This window comes from Thunnus thynnus, chromosome 4 (genome assembly GCF_963924715.1).
Source record: "Thunnus thynnus chromosome 4, fThuThy2.1, whole genome shotgun sequence".
Lineage (NCBI taxonomy): Eukaryota > Metazoa > Chordata > Actinopteri > Scombriformes > Scombridae > Thunnus > Thunnus thynnus.
In genome coordinates this window covers 21,427,543-21,450,424 of record NC_089520.1, presented here as the reverse complement: position 1 = coordinate 21,450,424, position 22,882 = coordinate 21,427,543, and the positions used below count along the sequence as shown (strand labels likewise).

The window sequence follows — 22,882 nt, the reverse complement described above, 5'->3', positions numbered from 1 at the left end:
ACACTCCTCTTAAGTTTCAGGTGACTCTGACAGGAAAAGATGAGGAAGGTCATTGTATTCAACTGTGAACTGTGAACTTTATAACTGTGTAATTAGACTTGTCCAGGTAGAGAGACACGGGAAGGTTGCTTGTGTGTGTTCATGCGTGTTTGTGTGTCTGAGAGAGAGAGACGGACCGGAGCTGCAGGCAGAGCCAGTTTCCACAACAGCTGGTTCGCCCACTTTTACAGGCAGAAGATGTTTGCATGAAGCTTAAGGGACAAAATAACAAGATGACAAGATATGAGATTTTCTTACCAAACCAGATATAAGTCAGGGTTCTAGAAGAAAACTTCCTGATATGCATCCTTATCTCCGTCTGTCTTGAAACGTACTCAACACTTGAAGAAACGTTGAACTACACTCATACGTCAATCACGGCAATCAGTGGTAGAAAATAACTATAAATACATTTACTGATGTGCTGTATTTAAGTACAACTTCGAAGAACTAGTTATGTATTTTATAGCTATAGTTACTACTTAATTTTCTGATTAATATTTTAAATTAAAACACACGATGAGTGTATTAAAAGAAATGCAGCGTTAAAGATTAAACCAGTGGCTCCTAACATTTTGGCTTGTGACCCCTTACAAAAAAAGCAGTTGGGGCCCCGTGTAATGTTTCAGATGTCTGTAAGAGATGTTTCCCCTCTTTACTTCTGAGATGTTTCACTTGAATAAGTGTTTGGGGCCCAAACAGGTACAATGATTCAAAGTTTCACAAAAAAACAAGTCCAAATATTTTCTACAGATTTGTGACACACAACTTTGCTTTTTTCTGCTCTCCTTTCCCATGAATCATCTCATGACGCCCCAGATTTACCTGGTAACCCTTTGGAGGGGCCCGACCCCGAGGTTGGGATCAATTGGACTAAACTACTAACTGTATGTAAAGTTTTTAAAGCTTGATTCAACTTCCAGCAGTAACATGCTGCTGCATCAGTATTGACAATCTAATGTCAGGTATAATAATACACCTTTAAAGGTCAATTTTTCTGCAGAATCAGTTCATTAACTTTTGATATTTTAATGACATTCTGCTGCACTTTTTGCAAGTAATGATACTTTTGTTCTTTTACTTAAGTATGATTTGAAATGAAGGGCTGTTGTTTATAGTTTATATATCTTTTTTATAGTTGTTTATAGAGTATTTTTTATACAAGTGAAGGATCTGAATTCCTCTTCAACTCACACACAGATTATTGCAGAGTGCAGCACAGAAATCATGCAGTAGTAAAAGAACCTTATTTCAGGCCATCGCCATAAAGGAGTGGAGAGGTCAAAGTCTCCTTGTTAAGAAATCAGATGTAAAAAAGATTATGAGGCGACAGAGTGACACATACAGAGAAGTAGTGCTCCACTCTTTGTTGAGGAGACATGTTCTCAGTCCATGAAGGGAAAGAGGAAGCAGCTCACCTGTTCTGACTGTAATGATAAACTCTTTACATTAACATGGAGGAACCACGAGGGAGTCGGGAGTCAGTTTCTATATGAACTATCCGTTAATGTGATGCAAAATGGCCCTGAGGTGTATCAAGTTGTGGAAACTTAACTTAACTTTATTAACTGAACTTAATAAAAGAATATTCTATGAAATATGAGTCATGAGTACAACACGTCCAACTCTGTATTTGCATTTTCACAGTGGTTGAGCAGAGGAATGGGAACATTTAGAGTGACTCGTCAAATGTTCATCAAATATATGACAAATGCAGAATAGGGATAAAAACTCATACCCACATTACTGCTCAGGATATGTGAAGCCTTTTAATACTGAAAACAATAGTTTGATATATTAAATACAGGTGACAAAGTGCCTAAAATGTTGGTCCTGTGACTTATAGTGACCATGTAATTACAATCTCAGAAGTACAAAAAAAATTCTGTTTCTATCTCCATGTATGAAGGTTTTAGGACTTTGAGAACAAAGTCCACGCTAATGAGGAAAAGGTGCAACAGGTGCTGTACATCCTGCTGTCATGCACTCTCCTTCACACACACACACACACACACACACACACACACACACACACACACACACAATTGAAATGATTTTTTTGCCACTAAACTTTTGAATAATTCACCTCCTACTATTAAAACATGTCATCCTATTCAACTGGAATTAAAAAAATGAAAAATAATCACTTTTCTCGTTTTTGTTTCTTGTCATGTTTTTTTAAAATAATATTTCTGTTTATAAACTCTAATTTGTTGATCTTGTGTTTGTTAATATCCTGCCTGTTTGACAATTAATATCTTTATTGTAAAGCACTTTGAACGTTTTTTTTTTGTGCTTTATAAATAAATCTTTATTATCTCTTCCATGAACTCTGCAGTGTACCACCATCCAACAGAAAGTCTCCCACATCAAAACCAGCTTCGCATATAAACATTATTCACGTTTTATTTTAAAAACGAATCTTTCTCATCACATCCAAACACAATTAGCCTATTGATCAAGATAAATCTAAATCGAGTGCAATGAAAGCATCACTGGAAACACTGTGATTCGTTTAAAGTGTTTTCAGGGTTTGCATTGGGTCTCCAGGTTTTGTAAGCAGTAAGGTGTACGGCTGTAGGCGGGGCCCTCGCAGATAAATCAGTGCCAGAGAAAAAGACGCTCCGGCCGCTGATTGGCTCCCCTCTGCGCTCCAATCACTGAGCTGTAGTGATTCTTCACACACTGACCGGAGCGAGAGACTCAGTTTAATGTCAAACAGGGAAAACACAAACTGGTTCTTCAGTTCGGCGCGGATTTAATCCTTCATTTGGAATACGAAGGAATACGAAAAGACAATCTGGATTGATTCAGTTTCCAACTCTAAATGGACTCTCTCATGACTGAAAAACGACCGAGAACGATTTTGGACGTGAAAAGGACACATTTCTTCTTCTTTTTTAGGATGGTAATGCTTATTTAAAACGTCACCGGCCTGGAAATTTAAAATGAGGATGACCGCGCTAGTGAGGAAGGTGCAACAGGTGCTGTGCGTCCTGCTGCCGTGCGCTCTCCAACTCTGCAGCGCTCAGACACAAGGAGGTGCGCTCACACACACACACACACACACACACACAGACGCACACAGACGCACGCGCGCACGCGCACACACACACACACACACACACACACACACACACACACACAGTCATCATCACTTCAGATTTACATTTATTACCTGGAGACTTATCCTAACCTCCCCATAACCCTAACCCTAACCTTAATATAACCCTAAACTAACCTTAACTTAACAAAGTCTTCACCCTAAAATTAATGATATATGTTAAGGGTACTTTTTGTCTCCATAAGGGAGGCGAGTCCCCACAACATGACTGTATAAACAGATTTATGTGTACCTGGTCCACACACACACACACACACACACACACACACTGGACAGAATCACATATCCGCCTTCATTTACCTTGACAAATCCCTCTGAACACCTGGATTAGAGTTAATTACTCCAATAGGAGCTCTGATGTAGGAAAACTCCTGCCTCATAAACCCCAGACACAGAACCTGTTCTGCACACGTAAAACTTGTTTGCTGTGAGTCACCTGCACCTCTCCCACGACTCTGTGTGCTTTACTGTGTTTGTCTCAATTGTCTGACTGTTTCAGGGTTTTGTGACAGAGTGGCCCAACCTTTCACCGCAGCTTCAAAAACCAGTCAGCCGAAAAGATCTTTCCTTTAAAATAGAAAAAACTTACCTCTGATATGTTTAAATTCAGTATAGTCAGTGGTGGAAGACGTATTCAGATTTACTAAGCTGCTTAAGAAGTTATATCAAATTATAAATGTACTCCAATACAAGTAAAAACCTTGTAAAAACCCTAAAATATGCATATTAGGAGGACTTATTAGGGAGTAGAACGGCTCCTATCAGGATATTGTACAGCTAAATGTTATGATCAAATTGTTATTGATGTGTTACAATGTGAGCTGCATTTTATGGTTGTAGCTGGTTGAGCTACTTTACTGCTTTTTCTAATTCTTTTTACTAGGTGGGAAAATGTATTTAAAATCTTTATCTTTTAATTAACCAGGGCTGAAACTATGTTCATTTTTAATCTGCTGATTATTTTCTCAATTAATCAAATTGTCTAAAATGAGAAAGAAAATAGTGATAAATGTCCGTCACACTCTAAAACTCAAATTCAAAGTCTGAAAGCTCAAAGTCCAAAGCAATATTCAATTTGTTATCTTATAAGACACAGAAAAGCAATAAATTGTCACACCTGAGACGCTGGAACCAGGGAATGTTTCGTATTTTTGATTGAAATCGATAGATTGACTAGCCAATTAATTTTCTGTCGATGGACTAATCGATTAATCATAAAATTCTTTCAGCTCTAAAAGTATCTAGAGGCTAACTACGACACAAATTTGAGTAAAAGGTACTATATTTCACTTTGATATATTGTGGAATAGAAATAGAAAGTAGCATAAAGTAGAAATACTCGGTACAAGTAATTTTACTCTAGTACAGTACTTGAGGAAATACTGAGTCACTCTCCATCGCTGAGTGTTTGAGGCAGAGCGAGGTGTTGTGATTTGAAACTCAGTGAGACGCTGTGAACATTACCTCTGTGTTCTTGTTGCGTCACCTGGCTGTAGGTGAATCAAATGGCGCTCTTTGGATGAGAAAAACAATGAGCATGAGATCATCCATCTGAGGACGCTGATGCTCAGGTGACGATCCTCGGGCATCTGGGCAAAACACTAAAACTACAAAAACAACAAGAACAATAAAAAACCTACAAACCCCTTTATCTAATCAGTAGGACCATTTGATTGTTTAAATTGTATTGATCTAGGAGAGCAAATAATGAGATATATGCTTCTTAACACCATAACAGTTTGGACAATAATAAACTAACTGTACTTTTTGTTTCTTAAAAGATACAGAAGTTGTTCAGATTGAAGCACCTGTTTGTTCTGAGTCACTTTTATAGGTTAAGTGCTGCCAAATCAAAAATATTTCAACTAATACTATTTAAAGGAATTTCAGAGACACAGTTATTAAACACACAGTTGTTTAACAGGATATTGTTATGCAGTAAAGAGGCAGTTGTGAGAGAGGTTGCTGTTGTTGTGACGCAGAAAGGTGAATCTTTGCACCGACCTTTGTATCAACAATCAACAGTAATATATCAGGTTAACTGGCCAGTAATAATAAAATTATTGTACTGAGTTGCGAGCAATCAAGGTGTTTTCTGTTTTCCTCTATAACACTTCAAAGATGATTTTTAAAAAAATTTCTGCTGTACTTTTCTGCAAGAAAGCAGATGCAAGTGAAATATGCACATACACACATCATGTGTGCATATTCATAAAGCACCAGAGGGACAGAAAACATGTCCACATTGTAAGTAAACAACACAGGTGTAGCCAGCTTGGTACTACCTGCATTTCCTGCTGAAGGATGATTTTTATTTAACATATAGTCATCATGACAAAACAGTACAATATAAAACAAACCGTGCATGTCAGTTCTCAGATGATGTTATGTGATATAACAGCTGCCTTTTAAGATTTAATTTCTTATCTTTGAGGAAAACAACAGTAGGTGGAACCCTTTTAAATGTCTTCTGTACTCTTACAGGAAGGACTTATCCAAATAAGTGATGCGTCAAAAAGCAAATATGCTGTCGCTCCTGTTGCCAAAGCATGTCGCTTGATGTTGAGCAACTCTCTGCATCTGTTTGCTCACTAACATTTGACAGAGCAATCCTGCGCACTGTAGAGAACAGAGAAATGATTTCACTTCATTTGTACACAACTTTCTGGCTGTGAACCAGTGAACGCACCATGAAGTAGTTCATGTGCTCAGGTGTCTGTCTTTGTGTTTTTGTGCATGTTTGTGCGCGTGCTCACTTGTGAGGTATGCAGTAATCGCTTGCCATCCTGTGCCAAGTTTCTGTTTACCTCAGTCATCATCTTAACTGCTTTATTGAGCTTGTTTATCTCCTCCTCCCTCTATTCTTTTCTTTCTCTGCCTCTCTTCTTTTTTGAGTGTTGAAACCTTGGTAACAGACGAATGAAAATAACAGCTAAACCTGATCCTCGTTCGAATTGCGCTGTGTAATGTTTTCGTCATGTGTTAGGTTACACTTCAGTGCCGAGGACAATGACACCTTTTTGCGGAGAGTCCATGTGCTGTACATGATAGTTAGTGATGGAGTAAGTAGGAAGGAAGACATACTGCAGTGTTTGTAAAGAGTGACAAGACACACAAAGAGTAACAGAGGCTTGACTTCACATCTTGATGCACTACGACACTTGATTTGTAGTCTTTTAAAATAGGACCATTGTCTATATGCATGTGTGTATATGTGTGTGTGTTGACTCTAAACCCTCCACCCCATTCCTTTTTTTTCACCACCACCCATCTGCCAACACTGAAAGTCGTCCTTTGACAGAGAAAACCCACTCAGCCTGTTGAGATTTTCGGCTTCCACAGCTGCAGCTTGTGCATTGTCTGTATGGCGGGCATACCATTTTCTCACATACTGTACTGTGTGCATACACACTGGTTTGTCCCCCCCCCCCCCCCCCCCCCTCCCCACACCAGTAGAGTGGGTTGTGCTTGTTCTGTATGCATTCTCTACATACTGTGCTGCGTGGAAAGTCCTGAAACGTTTTTGCGCAGGTGTTTCGCCGAGTATTTCCCAACAGGCAATTCAAACGGTGTAGAGTCAACAGTTAGAGTCATCCACTGATAGCACTGAACTGATCTCAGGGCTTAACTAAGGTGGGGTAGATTAATTGTTTCGGCCTTGAGCAGCTCGTAAACTGATGTCATTTCTATTGAATGGCTTTTAATCAGCAAAACGTTTCTGGTGGTTCACATCTCAAATCTTATATCAACTCACTGTGGTAGCAGGAAACAGATATGTACGGGGTCAAAACTGATCCAGAGGCTGAGATAACCCAACATTTAGTCCCTATATGGGCCAAGCACCATTAACTCTCAATCCAATCCTGCTATCAATTGACTGACTAACTGTTGCAGCTCTAAATCCTACACATCCCTTAATGCAACTCATCAGTCTTTTGCTGTGCTGCATTAATGTCATATTGTAAAGACCATAATAATTATTATTAATATATAATTATAATTATATTGTATATATTTAATTATATACAATTATGATTATGAGCCAAGTGGAAAAAACATTAATGTCAACCTCCTAGTTGTACAGCTACGATCTCCCACTAGAAGTAGAGAACAAACTGATGGCAAAATAGCTGCAGTTGCATGTAAATAAAATCCAATATTAACACTGATACAACCATGCAACTAATTAGAAAAAAATAATTGCTATGTATCTGGTTTCACATGTCAACAAAGTGCTACAAATATGTGATAAATTAAAAATAGCTAATTTAGCATAAATGTCTGCAAGGTTAGCAATGCGGTGCCATTTTGGAATATTGCGTAAATGCTCCCAGTTTTTCCTGTTCTTCTCATTCCATCAACGTTGCATGAATGCAGCATTAAACCCTTTTCTGTCTAGAAAAATCTCAGGTCTTTCCCACTTCATGCCTTCAGTTTGTAACACCGAGTTTCTGTTAAAACCGTGTCATACGCAAGCTCGGACCAGATAACCCTGATGACATGATTAGGGTTGTGTCACGTATCTGAGTAGTACTCCCCAAGATAACTGATTGTCATGTGTAAAATCAGTGCCGGTTAATGGGTCAGCTGACCCAAATCTAAAAAACCAAACATATTGTCCACTTCCTATTAGTGGTGTGCTGTGGTGTCGCCATGCCGACATTTTTTTTTATGTGCTTAGGTTTTAAGATGTCTCTACTCCAATAAAATGGAGGTGAATTGTGTTTGAGTTGCTCAAGGCATTTAAAAATAACATTTAAAAATAACATTCAAAAATAACATTTAAAAATAACATTTAAAGAAATCAAGGTGTCTTCCCAGAAACAATGACCTGACCTTGATAATAAACAGACCTTGCTACCCTGAGTGAGACATTATTTTTGGAAAGAAAGCCTCGAGTAGCGTAAACAAAATTCCATTCAGCTCTGCTGCATTGCAGTGACAACAAGACTTTCAGAGCTAGAGATTTCAATATGAAAACAAAACTATCTGCATGGCTAAATGCCAAGCAGAGGGGTGAATTGTGTTTTTTCTGATTCAGATGAACTGATCCTTTATAATGTTTGGTACAAAGCCAGTTCCTGTGAACCTGCTGTTCTCAGAAACATAACAATAAAGTGACTCTTATCAGAACTTTATGGACACATAGGGCATGCGCTTTGCACACACACACACACACACACTCTCCCTCTCATACACACACACACACACATACACTGTGCTTTGAGTGCTTGGAGGTTAATAATCATTAGCCTTTTTATGCCCTTGTTGATCCTGTTGTTCTACTGGGCTGTGTTTGGACTCTGATGTTAGTAGATGGAATATGTTTGTAAGTGTGTCAAGCATATTTAATGTGTGTGACTGGGGACAAACTGGGAAGACTTTCCACAAGAGTTTGGAATGATATTGTCTGTTAATGTTGGTTGTTAAAGCCTGGATCACAGTTCAGTTCATCCCAAAGGTGATGGATGGATGGAGAAGGGGGTTAAGATCAGGGGTCTGTGCAGGTCAGGGAAGTTCTTCCACACCAAACCATTTTTATGGACCTTGCTTTATGTTGTCATGTTGCCACAGAGTTGGAAGATCATTATTGTCTAAAATATCCTTGTATGCTGTAGCATCAAGATTTCCCTTCACTGATGATTTCCCTCTGTGAAAAACAGCACCTAACAAAAGTACATGGACAGGGGACTTTTGGTCATATTGTACATATGTGCCAACTTGCACAGTACATAAGTTTGTGTGTTTGTTTGAAGTATTGATTTCTAGATGACTTTGAGATTCATTGTCATGCCCAAATTCTCTCTTCCTTCCATTTTCTCTCTGTTGCTTCTGTCCTTTCTGGCATTTGAATAGCAAAGCAGCCCTCAAGTGACGCTGAATGGCTGAACTCCCACAGACCATAAACAAGGCCTTGTATATTTGTTTCAGAAAAAGGACATGGCCTGTCTACAATCCTCAGCTTGTTTCACACTGTTACAGTACATCCATTGATATTTAACACAGAGGCTTGTAGTAAGAGGCATAAAACAGTCTTCATAAAAGATTGTGCTGTTTAATGATTTAATAAAAAAATCCATACTTTTACTTGTATTGTACCACTGTGTGGACATAAGTGAATTTAACTTTTGCCAAACTCTACTGCTTTCTTTCCACTGTGTAAAGATGATAATTCACATAATACATAAAGCTGTAAAATGTTGTAAAATTATTATAACAAATCCCATGAAAACCAACAATATGTTAGTTCATCTCTGCTGTCTGTAATGTTCAGCCGCAACACCACTAGTTCCAACTTAAACATAAATCTTTTAAAATGGGTCACAAATATCTAGCTTCATTTTTAAAATTACTATATTTTCTAAAACAGCTGGTCACTGTAGTTTTTAGCAAATGTAACTCAAACAGGAGTAAAAAGTATATTTGTTGGGGACTATTTTCAGCTGCGAATTAATACCCAATTTGTGCTCTATTGAGTATTTATGGCAGTAAGACAGTGTACATGGAATTGATTCAACATAAACTACAGTGACCACATTCATCGTAATAAAAAAACATGCAACGATGTGGCTCATTGATGTGTTTTAACAGTTTTTGGACGACACTGGAGGTGTATGGCACAGAGGAATAAGATCAAATACAGCTGACAAGAAGAAAATAATAGTATCACCAGACTTATCTTTTAAATTTGTGTTTCTAATCTAACATACTGACAGTAAAGACATTAACAGGAACTTGCTCTTTCTTTACTTTTCCAGTGGCTGTTTGTTCCGGCACCCAGAACGGTCTGAGCGTGACGGGAAATTCAGAGGTCCAGTACAACCTGATGAAGGAGAGGTACACCGGCTGTGAGATCATAATGGGCAACCTTGAGATCACCATGATGGAGCACACCAGAGACTTCTCCTTCCTGCAGGTGAGTCGTTAAACACACAGAGGCATCACGGAGACAACAGATTATTCCTTTCACGGAACTACAATATACAGTATGTGTCACTGCATGAAGCCTTTAGAAGAACTGGGAACCAGTCTAGACAAGGAGATGGATCAACTTATTTCAGTCTGCGACGCCAGAAACAGGCTTCACTGAAAACCAAAGCAGATTCGCTGATGTCAGTGTCTCAAATGCACAATGAGCTCATTTATATCCCCCTATAAGATCCTTTATAAGTTAATCACTGCACTACAATCAGGGCGACTAACAGCACAAGCAAAACACACCTGTGCTGTCAGATTGGGACTCTGATAATAAATAAAATGACTAACAAAAACAAAAGTCTAAAAATATCTCCTCTTAATTTGTGTCTTTTTAACCCCTGCAGTCTATCAGGGAGGTGACAGGCTACATCCTGTTCGCCGTCAATGAGTTCAGCCGCCTGCCTTTGGATCACCTGCGTGTCATCAGAGGCACCACATTATATGAAGATCGATACGCCTTGGCTGTGATGATCAACTATCAGAAGGACGGCCAGCATGGCCTGCAGGAGCTGGGACTGACGCACCTCACAGGTACGCAGGCTGTCACATTAGTCAGCTTGAATGAGTGTGTTTAAGTGTGGGAGGCCGGGATGCATGAAGTAGATAAGCGTCAGGTTGGTGGTGACACTCAGCTCAGCTCCCACACCCACACGGTGCAGCCACACCTTCAGAGTACCGGTCGTTCAGAGAGCAGCGGTGTGTGTAGTCGCAGTGATATGAAGTCCCAGGAATGTCTCGTGCTCAACCGCTCAACTGCCAGTGTAACATGAGCCCCGGCACATTATACTGAGTTTGTATATGCGGTAGTAAACAGCGAATGCCAGAGTTTGATAGGATGAGTCATGGGCATGTTCTGGCTTGCTTTGTTAATTGTCCTTCCCTATTTAAATGCATGTGTGCCCACAGAGATACTGGAAGGAGGAGTCAAGATCATCCAGAATAAGTACCTGAGCTACGCCCCGCAGGTGAACTGGCTGGACATAGTGAAGGATGTAGCAGCACATATTATGATAGAGACCAATGGGCCTGAAAGTGAGTGAAAATGGATGATAATTACACATATGAGCATCAATTATCTCCTATCTTTGCTTTAAAATGTGAAAATGTATCCACTGATGATAAAATTACATCTCAGAGCCCTGTAACGAAGCATGTGGAGACGTGCCATGTTGGGGTCCTGGGAATGACACGTGTCAGATCTGTAAGTGACATCGACATCTCTTTATTTACCATGTGTCACCTCAATCCTGTAATGGATTCAAGAATAGTTTCACAATTTTTCAAGTCTGTCTTAAAACAACAGTCAGGAGCCCAAATGAACATTGAAATATTGAAATTCTTGCTGTAATCATTCGTCCTGTCCACACTGGCCATTAGAAGATCCCTTCATAATGCACTTACAATGTAAGTGATGAGGGCCAAAATCCACAGTCTGCCTTCTGTGCAAAAATGTATTTAAAAGTTTATCTGAAGCTAAATTAGCCAAATTGTGTGGGTATCTTTTAGAGTTTCAGTCTTTTTAGTGCCAAACTTTTTGTTACTATACTTCCACCACAGCTCAACAGGGAAAACACTGTCTGAGGAAAAAAAAGAGGGAATTTTATACTAAAAAGACTGTAACTGTTGAAGATATCTACTTTATTTGACTAACTCAGACCTCATATAAGCTACAGATAAACTTTTGAAATACATTTTTGCACAAAACGAGGACTATGAAGTTTGTCCTCTGTCACTTACATTGAAAGCACATTATGAAGTGATCTTCTAATGGTATGAACACAGGAAGCAAAACATTGGTCAGTGTTCATTTGGGCACCTGACTATTGTTATGAAACAGACTTGAAAAAACATGAACCTATGCTTTAACAAATTAACATGCTACTCAACTCTCTTTCAGTGACAAGGAGCGTGTGCGCCCCTCAGTGTAACCGCCGATGCTTCGGTAGAAACCCGAGTGAGTGTTGTCACAGCGAGTGTGCTGGAGGCTGCACTGGACCTCTGGACACAGACTGCTTTGTGAGTCTCTGGCCTTTTTTTTTAAATGAACAGAAATTCTGACATGTCACAGTAGGAAAAGCAGGTGTAAATAATAAAATTAACAATGGCTGGATTCCATTTAGCTGCTTCAGTTTCAGGATCACTGTCACACTGTCACGGCTTACTGGGAGACTTGAAAATAACAAGGCCATCGTTAATGTTATTAGTAACACCTGTGCTTTTCTTTCACCTGCTGTGAAAGAAAAACACAAACACACAAAACAAATCTATTAGCTCTGTCACTGATCGTGCTGTATATCATGTTTTACAGGCTTGCAGGAACTTCAACGACTCGGGCTCTTGCGTGCCTCAGTGTCCCCAGACCCTGATCTACAACAAGCACACATTCAAACTGGAGCGCAACCCCAATGCAAAGTACCAGTATGGCTCTATCTGTGTGGCCCAGTGTCCCCGTAAGTCCACATATACAGGCTGCCTTACTCACAAATAATTCTCACAGAGTTACAGTTGATATGGAGTCGTTGTTATCTCTGTCTTATCAATGCAGTTATTATGTTTTACAGTCTGCTGGTCATTAAAAGTTTCTCCAAAAGCTCCTGCTGCACTTTGTCTGTCTTAATCTGATTATGTTACTCATGGTTTAATGCTGTTTGAGTCCCTTATTCGTGCAATTTTCTGTTTTTTTTATAGAAAATTTTGTGGTGGACGGCAGCTCGTGTGTGAGCAACTGTCCTTCTGATAATATGGAGGTGGAGAAAAACGGAGTGAAAATATGCAAACCCTGTAGTGGCCTCTGTCCAAAAGGTAATCAAAAAAACCCATCAAAAACTGTCTCACAATTCATTCATGGCAGTTGTTTAATGTAACTGAGAGACAAGCTAAACTAACCCTCTCCTGCTCTGGTCAGCAGCCGAGGAAGAAGTATCCCTTACTTAAGAAATATGCACATAAAAAGACTGTTTCAAATAAAAGTTCAGCATTCAAAATTGAAAAACTATTGTCAGAAAATGTATCAAAAGTATTTATTGTGCAAAATGCCATTTATATCATTGTATGTATTATATGATTTAATTTAATTCATCTAAGCAGCATAATGTGTAGCTAGTTGAGTTGATTCATTGGAATACTGTTAGGTAGTTTAATCTAGTAAAAAAAAAAAAGTCAGATTTTATTTGTTGATTGTTTTATATATAAAACTGTACTCTGCAAAGTAACTATAGCTGTGAAATAAATCTTCTGGAGTAAAAAATGCAATATTTCCCTGCAATGTTGAGTATCAAGTTCAACTGCTGCTCATTTCTAACTGATGTTTAATTACTTTCACCTTCATTTAACTTCTTCTAACCACCTCTTCCTCTTCATGTTCCTTTCAGTTTGCGTTGGCACAGGAACTCAAAATCGACAGACTGTCGATGCTTCAAACATCAACAGTTTTATAAACTGCACTAAGATCCAGGGCAGTCTTCACTTCCTGGTGACTGGGATTAAAGGGTAACGAGACTCTTTGTTATAACAGTCGTCATGAGTTTTTATAATCACCATTAGGTTAATAAACATTTCCTTGTGTGCTTTTTGCAACAGACCTTTATTTTTTGTCTCCTTTTTTCTGTTTAAAGTGACGAATACAACCAGGTACCAGCCCTCGATCCGGAGAAACTAAAAATCTTCAACACTGTGCGAGAGATTACAGGTGTGTTTGTATGTGGGAGCTGATTTTTAAACTCAAAGTCATTTTTTTAGGACGCCTCACAGTGTTTGCAGTCTGGTTAAAGCCGCTGAAACACAATGTCTCCCTTTTCAGACATCCTCAGTATCCAGTCGTGGCCTGAAAACATGTCTGACCTGTCAGTCTTCTCCAACCTCCAAACAATTCAAGGCAGAACACTTTACAGGTGAGCAGTTGTTGTTTTCTCTTTGTTCTGACATTGTTTTTGTTTCTCTCTGACAAAGGTCACGATGTTATCATGTTACTGCATATTAGCCTCCACTGGCATAAATCTGATTTGTGTCTTGTATCTTTGTATCCCCTTCACATCCTTTTTACCACATTTAGAGGAGTGAGCTCTAGAAGGTACAGTAAATATTTTACATGCCCGTCGCTCTTTCATCTTGTATGATTTTTTTTCCCACAACATATCTTTCTTGGTTACTATTACGGGTAAATGGTATTTCTCCTGCAGGGCTGATTCGATGCTGGAAAGGTGTAATTGAGTTGGTGGTGGGTTCAACGCTTTAATGAGTTCACATGTTTTTCTTGCATGCTCTTTCTGATGAAAATGAACACAAAATTTGGCTGCAAAATCAGGGACTCTCGCCAAATTTTAAACACAATGACAATACTGGCAACTATTCATTTGTAACACAGCATTTATTAGTTCATTATCTCCAATTTCAGGGGTTACGCCCTGATGGTGATGAAGATCCCTTCTTTGACCTCACTGGGGTTACGCTCTTTGCGAAAGATAAACGACGGCAGTGTCTACATCACAGGAAACAAAAAGTTGTGCTATCACGACACTGTCAACTGGACGCGCATATTTGCCAGCAGCTCCCGTCCTCAGCGCCAGAAACGCCAAAAGCACATTGACGTCAAAGAGAACCGACCGAGAAATGAGTGTGGTGAGTGAGGTCGGATCAGTTTGAACCAGCTCCCTTGTCTGTGTCACAGTGTAGATGATGGCTCAGTCTTTTTTGTTCTATTGTGTGTGTGTGTGTAGTCGCTGAGGGTCATGTGTGTGACCCCCTGTGCTCCACTGATGGCTGCTGGGGTCCAGGGCCAAACCAGTGTCTGTCGTGCAAGAAATACAGCAGAGGAGGAACTTGCGTGCCAAACTGCATGTTCTTAACCGGGTCAGTGTTCACAAAATAAATAACAATATGAGTAATAATATCCAACTTGTTTGCATTATGTGAGTAATGTTTGCTGTGGTGTAGCTGCCCCAAGTATTCAATGTTATCTACAATCTGTTGAGAGATTTTGAAAGTGAATGACTTTTTGCCCCCATTGCAGGGAGAGGCGGGAGTTTGCCACTCAGTCAGGCGAGTGTATGCCCTGCCACCCTGAGTGTAAGGTCCAGGAGGGGAAGGAGATGTGCACAGGCCCGGTATGTTTTCTCTTTTCAGTTATCACAATAATATGTACACAACAAATCAGTTCCTCAAGTTCAAGTATTGCGTCGTAATTACTGTGGGTGTGCTGCTGCCACCTAGTGGCCTACTCCATACTACCGCTGACTTTGTCTCTCCTTCTCTCCAGGGAGCAGATCAGTGTATAGCATGCGCCAGTCTGCAGGACGGTCCGCACTGCGTCTCCATGTGTCCTGAGGGCGTGATGGGAGGGGAGGAGGTCATCTTTAAATACCCCAACAAGCAAGGCCGCTGTGAACCGTGCCACCTTAACTGTACCCAAGGGTGAGGAATGAGTAGAGATCTGTGTGTATGCACACATATGCATGTTTTTTTCTGTTCTTAATTCATCCCTTTTCTGTTTAGGTGCTTCGGCCCAGGAATTGGGGACTGTGTGGGGACTCCCCGAAACATGTCTGGGTAAGTTTCTCTTCTTATTCTTAATAACTTTGACATTTGGCTTCTCTGTCAAGTGCCAGTAACATGACATCTCTCTTTCCTTTTCATCTGTGTCACTAGACAAGCAACCACGGGCATTGTTCTGGGAGTGATTGCCCTTCTATTTGTTGGTTTCTCTGTGTTCATGCTGACTATTCTCTACCGCCGAGGTCTCGCCATCCGGCGCAAGCGAGCAATGAGAAGATATATGGAGAGTGGAGAGGTGAGTCTGAGTCTATAGTTTAGCTGTCACAATGTTGTTATTCTTCAGTTGGGTTTGTTCTAACATACTCCATGTGCCCACAGAGTTTTGAGCCACTGGATCCTGGAGAGAAGGGCCCCAAAGTCCATGCTCGGCTCCTGAAACCCACAGAGCTGCGTAAGATTAAGCTGCTGGGTAACGGAGTGTTTGGATCAGTCCATAAGGTAGAGCTGATTGACAGTTGCCTTTACAATCCTCTTTTTGCACATTTGTTGCTTATTTAAAAGTAATGTCTCTCTATGTCTCTCTGCTTTCTGTATTTCACAGGGCGTTTGGATTCCTGAAGGTGATACAGTGAAGCTTCCTGTTGCCATAAAGACTATTAATGATCGCACTGGTCGGCAGACCTTCCACGAACTAACAGATGTGAGAAAACATGACTCAAAGAAAAATATATATTTTCTGTGTCAAATACTCAAAGGATTGACAGGTGGCTCTGAGAGGTTTGTAGCTTTCTTCTTTGTGGAGTCACCTTGGATTCATAGCAGGTGCAATGGATTCCTCCGGCAAACCAGAGTCATGCATGTCAAAATGTGCACTGAACCCCTTTGAACGATTCCTGCAGCATAAAACTCTTCAGTTTACTCAGTGTGTTTCAAACACTCTGCACAACATAGTTACATCCACTACCATCCTGTGATGTTATTGCCTCTGACAATCTACTGGAAGTAGCATATTTGATAATTTATTGACAAAGTAAAGATTGTTTGGAACATACTGAACATAAAGATTAACAGTGGAGTTGTGAATCCATTGTCCCTGCTGTGAATTTAGCTGCTGTCACACACAAAGAAGCAAACCATAAACTCTTCAGACCTACAAGCAATGAGTGTTTAATATTCCAAATATATTTCCGATGACATTTTCTTTTATTACTCACTGAGCATTGACTTTTTAAAATCCCTAATGGCTTTATCTTACTGCAGCACATGATGACGATGGGAAGCTTGGACCACATTAATGTTGTCAGGATCCTGGGTATCTGTCCCGGTGCCAGCCTGCAACTTGTCACCCAGCTCAGCAGCCAGGGCTCCCTGCTGGAGCACGTTAGGAACAACAAGAACAAGCTCAGTCCGCAGCGGCTGCTCAACTGGTGTGTTCAAATCGCAAAGGTAAAATACAAACAGGTTCAGCAATTTTTTTGTGTCTGTAATAATCTTTGTGTTTTTACATATATGCACATTGTTTTGTGTATTCCACTGACAGCTCAAGCCCTTAAATGCATTTTTGTTCTTTCCTGTCAGGGTATGTATTACCTGGAGGAGAACAGGATGGTCCACAGGAACCTGGCCGCCAGAAATGTGCTCCTGAAGAATAATTATACCGTCCATATCTCAGACTATGGCGTCGCAGACCTGCTTTACCCTGATGACAAGAAGTACTTTTACAACGAGGTCAAGGTGCGTATAGTCTGGAAAACAAGATATGGTAGACAATGGACATTCAGTAACATGATCAAAGTTCATTGGCAAAGGACTTCACTTTTATTTGCACAGTGTGAGAAAAGGCCCTCATCCTGCCTTTTTCATTTAAGTATTTAAAATAAATACTGGTCTTTTTTCACTTTTCTCCCTACCTTTTTAGACACCAATCAAGTGGATGGCCTTGGAGAGTATTTTGTTTCGGAGATACACACACCAGAGCGATGTCTGGAGTTACGGTGAGATTTAAACCACCTTACAATTACAAATTTTGTTAATATTGAGTGTTGATGGAAACAGTAGTAAAGTTGTGGATGTTTGAGCTACTGTGCCATTGGTGCTGTTTCATGCCCACTAAATCCTTCGTATTCATTTAGGTGTGACAATATGGGAGATGATGTCTTGTGGGGCAGAGCCGTATGCAGCGATGCGTCCACAGGAGGTTCCTGATCTGCTGGAAAAGGGGGAGCGTCTGTCCCAGCCTCAAATTTGCACCATTGATGTTTATATGGTTATGGTCAAGTGTAAGTATCTTCTTCTTGTTCTGACCTACAAAACAGCAGCAGTAATACACATGTAGCCCCGGAACAACATAGAAATGAGTAGCAAACTGTAATTCTTGTCTTCATTTCCAGGTTGGATGATTGATGAGAATGTCCGTCCAACATTCAAAGAGCTCGCCAATGAATTCACCAGAATGGCTAGAGATCCGCCTCGCTACCTGGTGATAAAAGTAAGACACGTACTGTCTGTATCAGTAGCCACTCAATATGTATAGTATTTTGGAACTTCAGTAAAAGCTCAGAGGCAACTTATTCATTCTTTATCCACCAGGAGGACTGCAGCCAACAAGACGCTCCAGATGAGGTTGCCCAGCGGAGTGCAGACCTTGATGACCTGGATGATATGGATGATCTAGACTTCGAACTCGGGGAGAAGGGGGAGGAAGCTGTGGTGGACGGCATGGTTCCAGCCCCCCACTACCTGTCTCAGTCCAGGAGCCTCAGTCGCCTCTCCAGGATGGACACTCACAGAGTAGGGGACACCACTTACTGTCAGTTTTATGGAGAGTTTAGGTCTTGTGAGGCCTTTTCTGTCACATCCTGTATCTAAAACTCACTTCTGTCTTTACTTGTTAAGGTGGTTCTGACTGTGCCTAGCGGGGCTGGATACCTGCCTATGACACCAGGTTTTGACAACCCAGGACAGGTAGCTAAAATGAGTATTTACTATAAATTTAAAGATATCATCAACATTATCCTCTTTATCCTACTGTGGTCATTTTCTAACGCAGTGGTGTTCATATTGTCTCAGGCTATGTGGCAGTCGCGCTCTCGACTTAACTCTGCCCGCACTGTGTCTGAGAGCTCGGAGGGATGCGGCACAGCACTGGAACTGGAGATGAGCGAGGACTTCTCTCTGGCAGGGAGCCTGAAACGAAGACGTCATCGTGAGGACAGTGCCTACATATCGCAGAGAGACAGCATGTCTGGCGGGCCACCAGAAACGCCATCCCCAGAGATAGAGGAGGAAGACCAAAATGGTTATGTGCTCCCTGGTGACAGTCCAGAGAAAGGTGATACCATCATTCATATTTGTTGCGTATTGAAATGATATATTCCTGGCTTGTACAGTCGTTCTTGGACAATAGGTAATATCCCTGGAAGTCTGGCTTAGTTCTGCTGTGTCACAACCACCAATTAGAATGATACAAAACTGGCAGTTTTACACATTTTTTTCTAGAAATTACCCGAAACATCATTGTGAGACGACTACAAGAACCGAGCATGAAATCAGATACCATCTTTACTTGTGTACCCTGTTTAGAGCTGCAACAATTAGTCAATTAACCAATTTGTCAACAAAGAGAAAATTGGGATAATTTTTCAACATGTAGAAAAAGCTAATTATCACCTATATAATAAAAAAGCTAAATTAAAAGCTAAAAAACTACATGTGCTAACTAAGGTGTTACAAAAAAAGAGAAGAAGCTAGTATATGCACATACATCCCATTATATCAGGTATCAAAAGTCAAAAAAGTGTGTGTCCATCCTAAAAGAGTGTCTATCCTAGTATCCTGGCGTGTGCTGGAATGCTTTTTTGACTTTCTGTAATTTGCCCTGCATCAGCTGGCACCCAGGAAAGAGGCACTGCTGTACACAGGGTATCTTCATCTTTTTGATTATCTCAGGTGTATTGGCAAAAAGTAACAGGGAAAAAAATGCCGGAACACTGAAAAGTATTATTGTTATTATTATTATTGAGTATAGCTACAATGTTTTGAGATTACATCTTCATCAGCCATTAAAAAAGGAGAAGAAAAAAAAAACTGATTTCTACCTCACTTTTTTCAATTTCAGAAACCCTACTTTCCTCATCTCGAGCCACTGCCGGCAGGATGGGCAAGTCTCATTCGTCAGGCCTCTTGGGTGATGAAGAATATGAGTACATGAACAAGCAGACGTGTGTATCACCTGTCTCATCAAGGCACAACCACCATCTCAAAGATAACGCCCACTGGCTGAAGACGAACAAGAAACACACCTCCTCCGTGTCGTCACAAGCGACGGCATGCTCAGGGGATATCACACTGTCTTTGGAGGGCAGGGGAGGTCAGATGAGGAATAATCAGAGCTCGGATTCAGAGCAGCGGGAATCTCAAGAAGTCGAATATGAATACATGGATATTAGGGTTAGTGATAAAGAGGAAAGCCCTCCTGCACATGACCCTCTTCCTCCTCCTCCTCCTCTTCCTCAAACACAAGCGAGGTTGGGAGGGGAGGTGGAAGATGAGGAAGAAGAGGACGAGTATGTGGAGGACAGTAACTATCATTACACGAACAGACAGCCAAAGCTGCGACAAGCTCTTCAAGATCAGAAGGAGCTGAAGATACAGGGGAAGGACGAGGGCGAGGTGTATGAGTACGAGGACATGGACTGCTTTGCTGCTGTGCTGCCTGGAGATGCAGTCGTGTACCAGAACATGCAAAGGCAAGGGGAGGGAGCAGCGGGAGGCACAGACGCACATGCGTTTGAACGCTATGTAAAAGTGCGAGCCGGAGTTGGGGTCGGGGAACCTGCAGCTGGAGACAGATCCTTTGACAATCCAGACTACTGGCACAGCAGGATGTTCCTGAAACCCAATGCGGTGCCCACATGAAGAACACTTTTTAAATCTCATGAACTTCCCTCTGACTTGTATTCATGAAGGACCTGAAACAGAAAATGCAATCAAGAGACATGTTAAAAATGTAGCCTATGACACACGTTAAGCTTTTGTCTGTTATGGGCTGATGTTATGATTTGGGGCATTGCCAGAATGAATAGCACTGAATGTTGAAAACACTAACAGAAACGAACAGATTACAAGCTATATTATTCTGTTTACATTTTGAAAAGAACAAACCATGTTTTTGAGAACAAATTTGTTTGTTTTGAGTTTGTACATTTATGTTTGAGACCTCTTTTCATGATGATATGTGAAATATGTAAATTTTCTACTCAAATAATAAAAAATATTTTGAATATCTATTCTGAAGCAGCAACTTTTTTATTTTAAAGGATTTGCCAAGTCTGTCTTAAAACAGTCAGGTGTATGAACACTGAAAGAAGTTTATATTATACTATTAATAGATCCCCTTCAAATGTGCTTTCAGTGTAACTGATGGGAGACAAATTCCACAGTGTGTCCATACAGTCATTTTGTGCAAAAATGCATTTAAATGTTAATCTGAAGCTTATATGAAGCCTCAGTCATATCAAGTGCATCAAATTCCCTGTTGAGCTGCGGTGGAAGTATAGTAACAAAAAGAGGAACTTTGGCACTAAATAGACTGTAACGTTGAAAGATATCTACTTGATTTGATTCATTTGGATGACTGAAGTTTCATATTAGCTTCAGATAAACTTAAATACATTTTTGCACAGAAGGAGGACTGTGGATTTTGGTCCCCATCACTTCCATTGTAAGTCCATTATGAAGGGACCTTCTAATGGCCAGTATGAACAGGAGGAATGATTACAGCAAGAAAAACCTGTTTCAATGTTCATTTGGGCTCCTGACTGTTGTTTTAAGACAGACTTGAAAAAATGTGAACCTGTCCTCTAAAGGCCACGCAACCATACACACCTGTGGACTTGTCATGCTGGATTTAAGCTCCTTTGAGGACTGTATTAAATTGAATAAACCTCCCAAGTAAACCTCCCAATCTTATTGGTGCATGAGGTTTGATGGCCTCACATAATTATAGCTACGCCCAACTTCGACCTGAGCAGAAGATTCGCCGTAATAAGTGAAAACACCTGTGCGTGCGCGCAGGTCTTAACTTGTGAGTGAAATGTTAGTGTGTGCAGTGGGTGAAATGAAGACTATTTAGGTCTATTAATGAGCTTGAGAATTCATTCTTGACCTCGGGAACTGCTTTTAACTTAATTTTTAACACTTGTACCACTTACTGTACCAGCTTTCATCCACATCTCACAGTGGATTTCACTTGTTTATTTACTTGACAGTGACAATGCTCATTAATTAACAGGAAAAGAGCCAGAGTTAGCCTAAAATACTCATTTTCATCTGTTGTCCAGATCTTAAAAACCTAAAATAAGAATAAAATGATATCAAACTCCATCCGCTGATGAAGACCCTGAGATATGGTTGAAAGGTCCAGAAGAAGCTGATCATTGTCTAATAATAATAAATATAATAATAATAATTCTGACCATAGTAACAAAAAAATTGATGTCATGTCAAATTATTAAAATAGTCAAAGGTTTAAAATGACTCTATTTTTATGATCTCCTCTATTGTCATTGCCATAACGAGGCTAAACAAACTTTTAAAGAAAAGGTCATATAGTGTAAAACGGTTAGACAAGTTCTTCCAGTACTTATACCATTTTGAATTGTCAGGCATCACAAAACATAATTCTGTACATTGGAAAGTTCTTGTTCTTTTTTTTTTTTTTTTTTTTAAATAACTTGCAAAACAATTCAATAACAACCACAAGGCATAGAAAAACAGAAAAAAACAAGATCTGTTCACAAGCATAATATATGATAAAACAAAGGATAATACTGTAAATGAAAAAAAACAAGACACATCACAGAATAATAGGCTATGATAAATAAAAAATAGTGAAAATAAATGGAGCAAAGGGAACAGCATAAATTAGGAAATAGTAAAAAAAAGATTTTAAATAAATATATATCAACACAGATTTTTCAGAAGTGTTTACATTGCTTTAACAACATCTGCTCTTCTTGTCATCCACAGATATTTTAGACCAGTGGTTCTCGAACTTTTTCACATCAAAGACCCCTAAACTGACACAAATTAGACCACAGACCCCCATTTGATACGATTTTGTCCCAGGGTCCCCCATCTGATAAGATTTTTGCTATAGACATTTTATTACAGAAAGTCTTTGAAACCCATGACTAAAATAGTTATACATTCTGTCTTGTGTTACTTATGGGTCGAATTATAGTGAAAATA

At 40.0% G+C, this 22,882-nt stretch overlaps 1 protein-coding gene across 2 annotated transcripts; it reads left to right on the top strand.

Moving 5' to 3' along the window:
• The first annotated feature begins 2,728 nt into the window (after window positions 1-2,728).
• On the top strand, window positions 2,729-20,917 carry erbb3a (erb-b2 receptor tyrosine kinase 3a). Of its 2 annotated transcripts, XM_067587477.1 has the most exons (29): window positions 2,729-3,081; window positions 9,922-10,079; window positions 10,486-10,672; window positions 11,048-11,173; window positions 11,277-11,342; window positions 12,039-12,157; window positions 12,450-12,591; window positions 12,830-12,943; window positions 13,513-13,630; window positions 13,756-13,829; window positions 13,941-14,031; window positions 14,193-14,210; window positions 14,535-14,758; window positions 14,857-14,989; window positions 15,150-15,243; window positions 15,396-15,550; window positions 15,632-15,685; window positions 15,785-15,926; window positions 16,010-16,129; window positions 16,233-16,331; window positions 16,892-17,077; window positions 17,210-17,365; window positions 17,550-17,625; window positions 17,764-17,910; window positions 18,022-18,119; window positions 18,221-18,421; window positions 18,527-18,595; window positions 18,701-18,962; window positions 19,749-20,917. In XM_067587477.1, the coding sequence occupies exons 1-29, from the start codon at window positions 2,988-2,990 to the stop codon at window positions 20,546-20,548; spliced, it is 4,323 nt and encodes a 1,440-aa protein (XP_067443578.1). In that variant the 5' UTR covers window positions 2,729-2,987; the 3' UTR covers window positions 20,549-20,917. The 2 variants fall into 2 exon arrangements, with proteins under 2 accessions (XP_067443578.1, XP_067443579.1); XM_067587478.1 differs by lacking the exon at window positions 14,193-14,210.
• The last annotated feature ends 1,965 nt before the right edge of the window (window positions 20,918-22,882 follow it).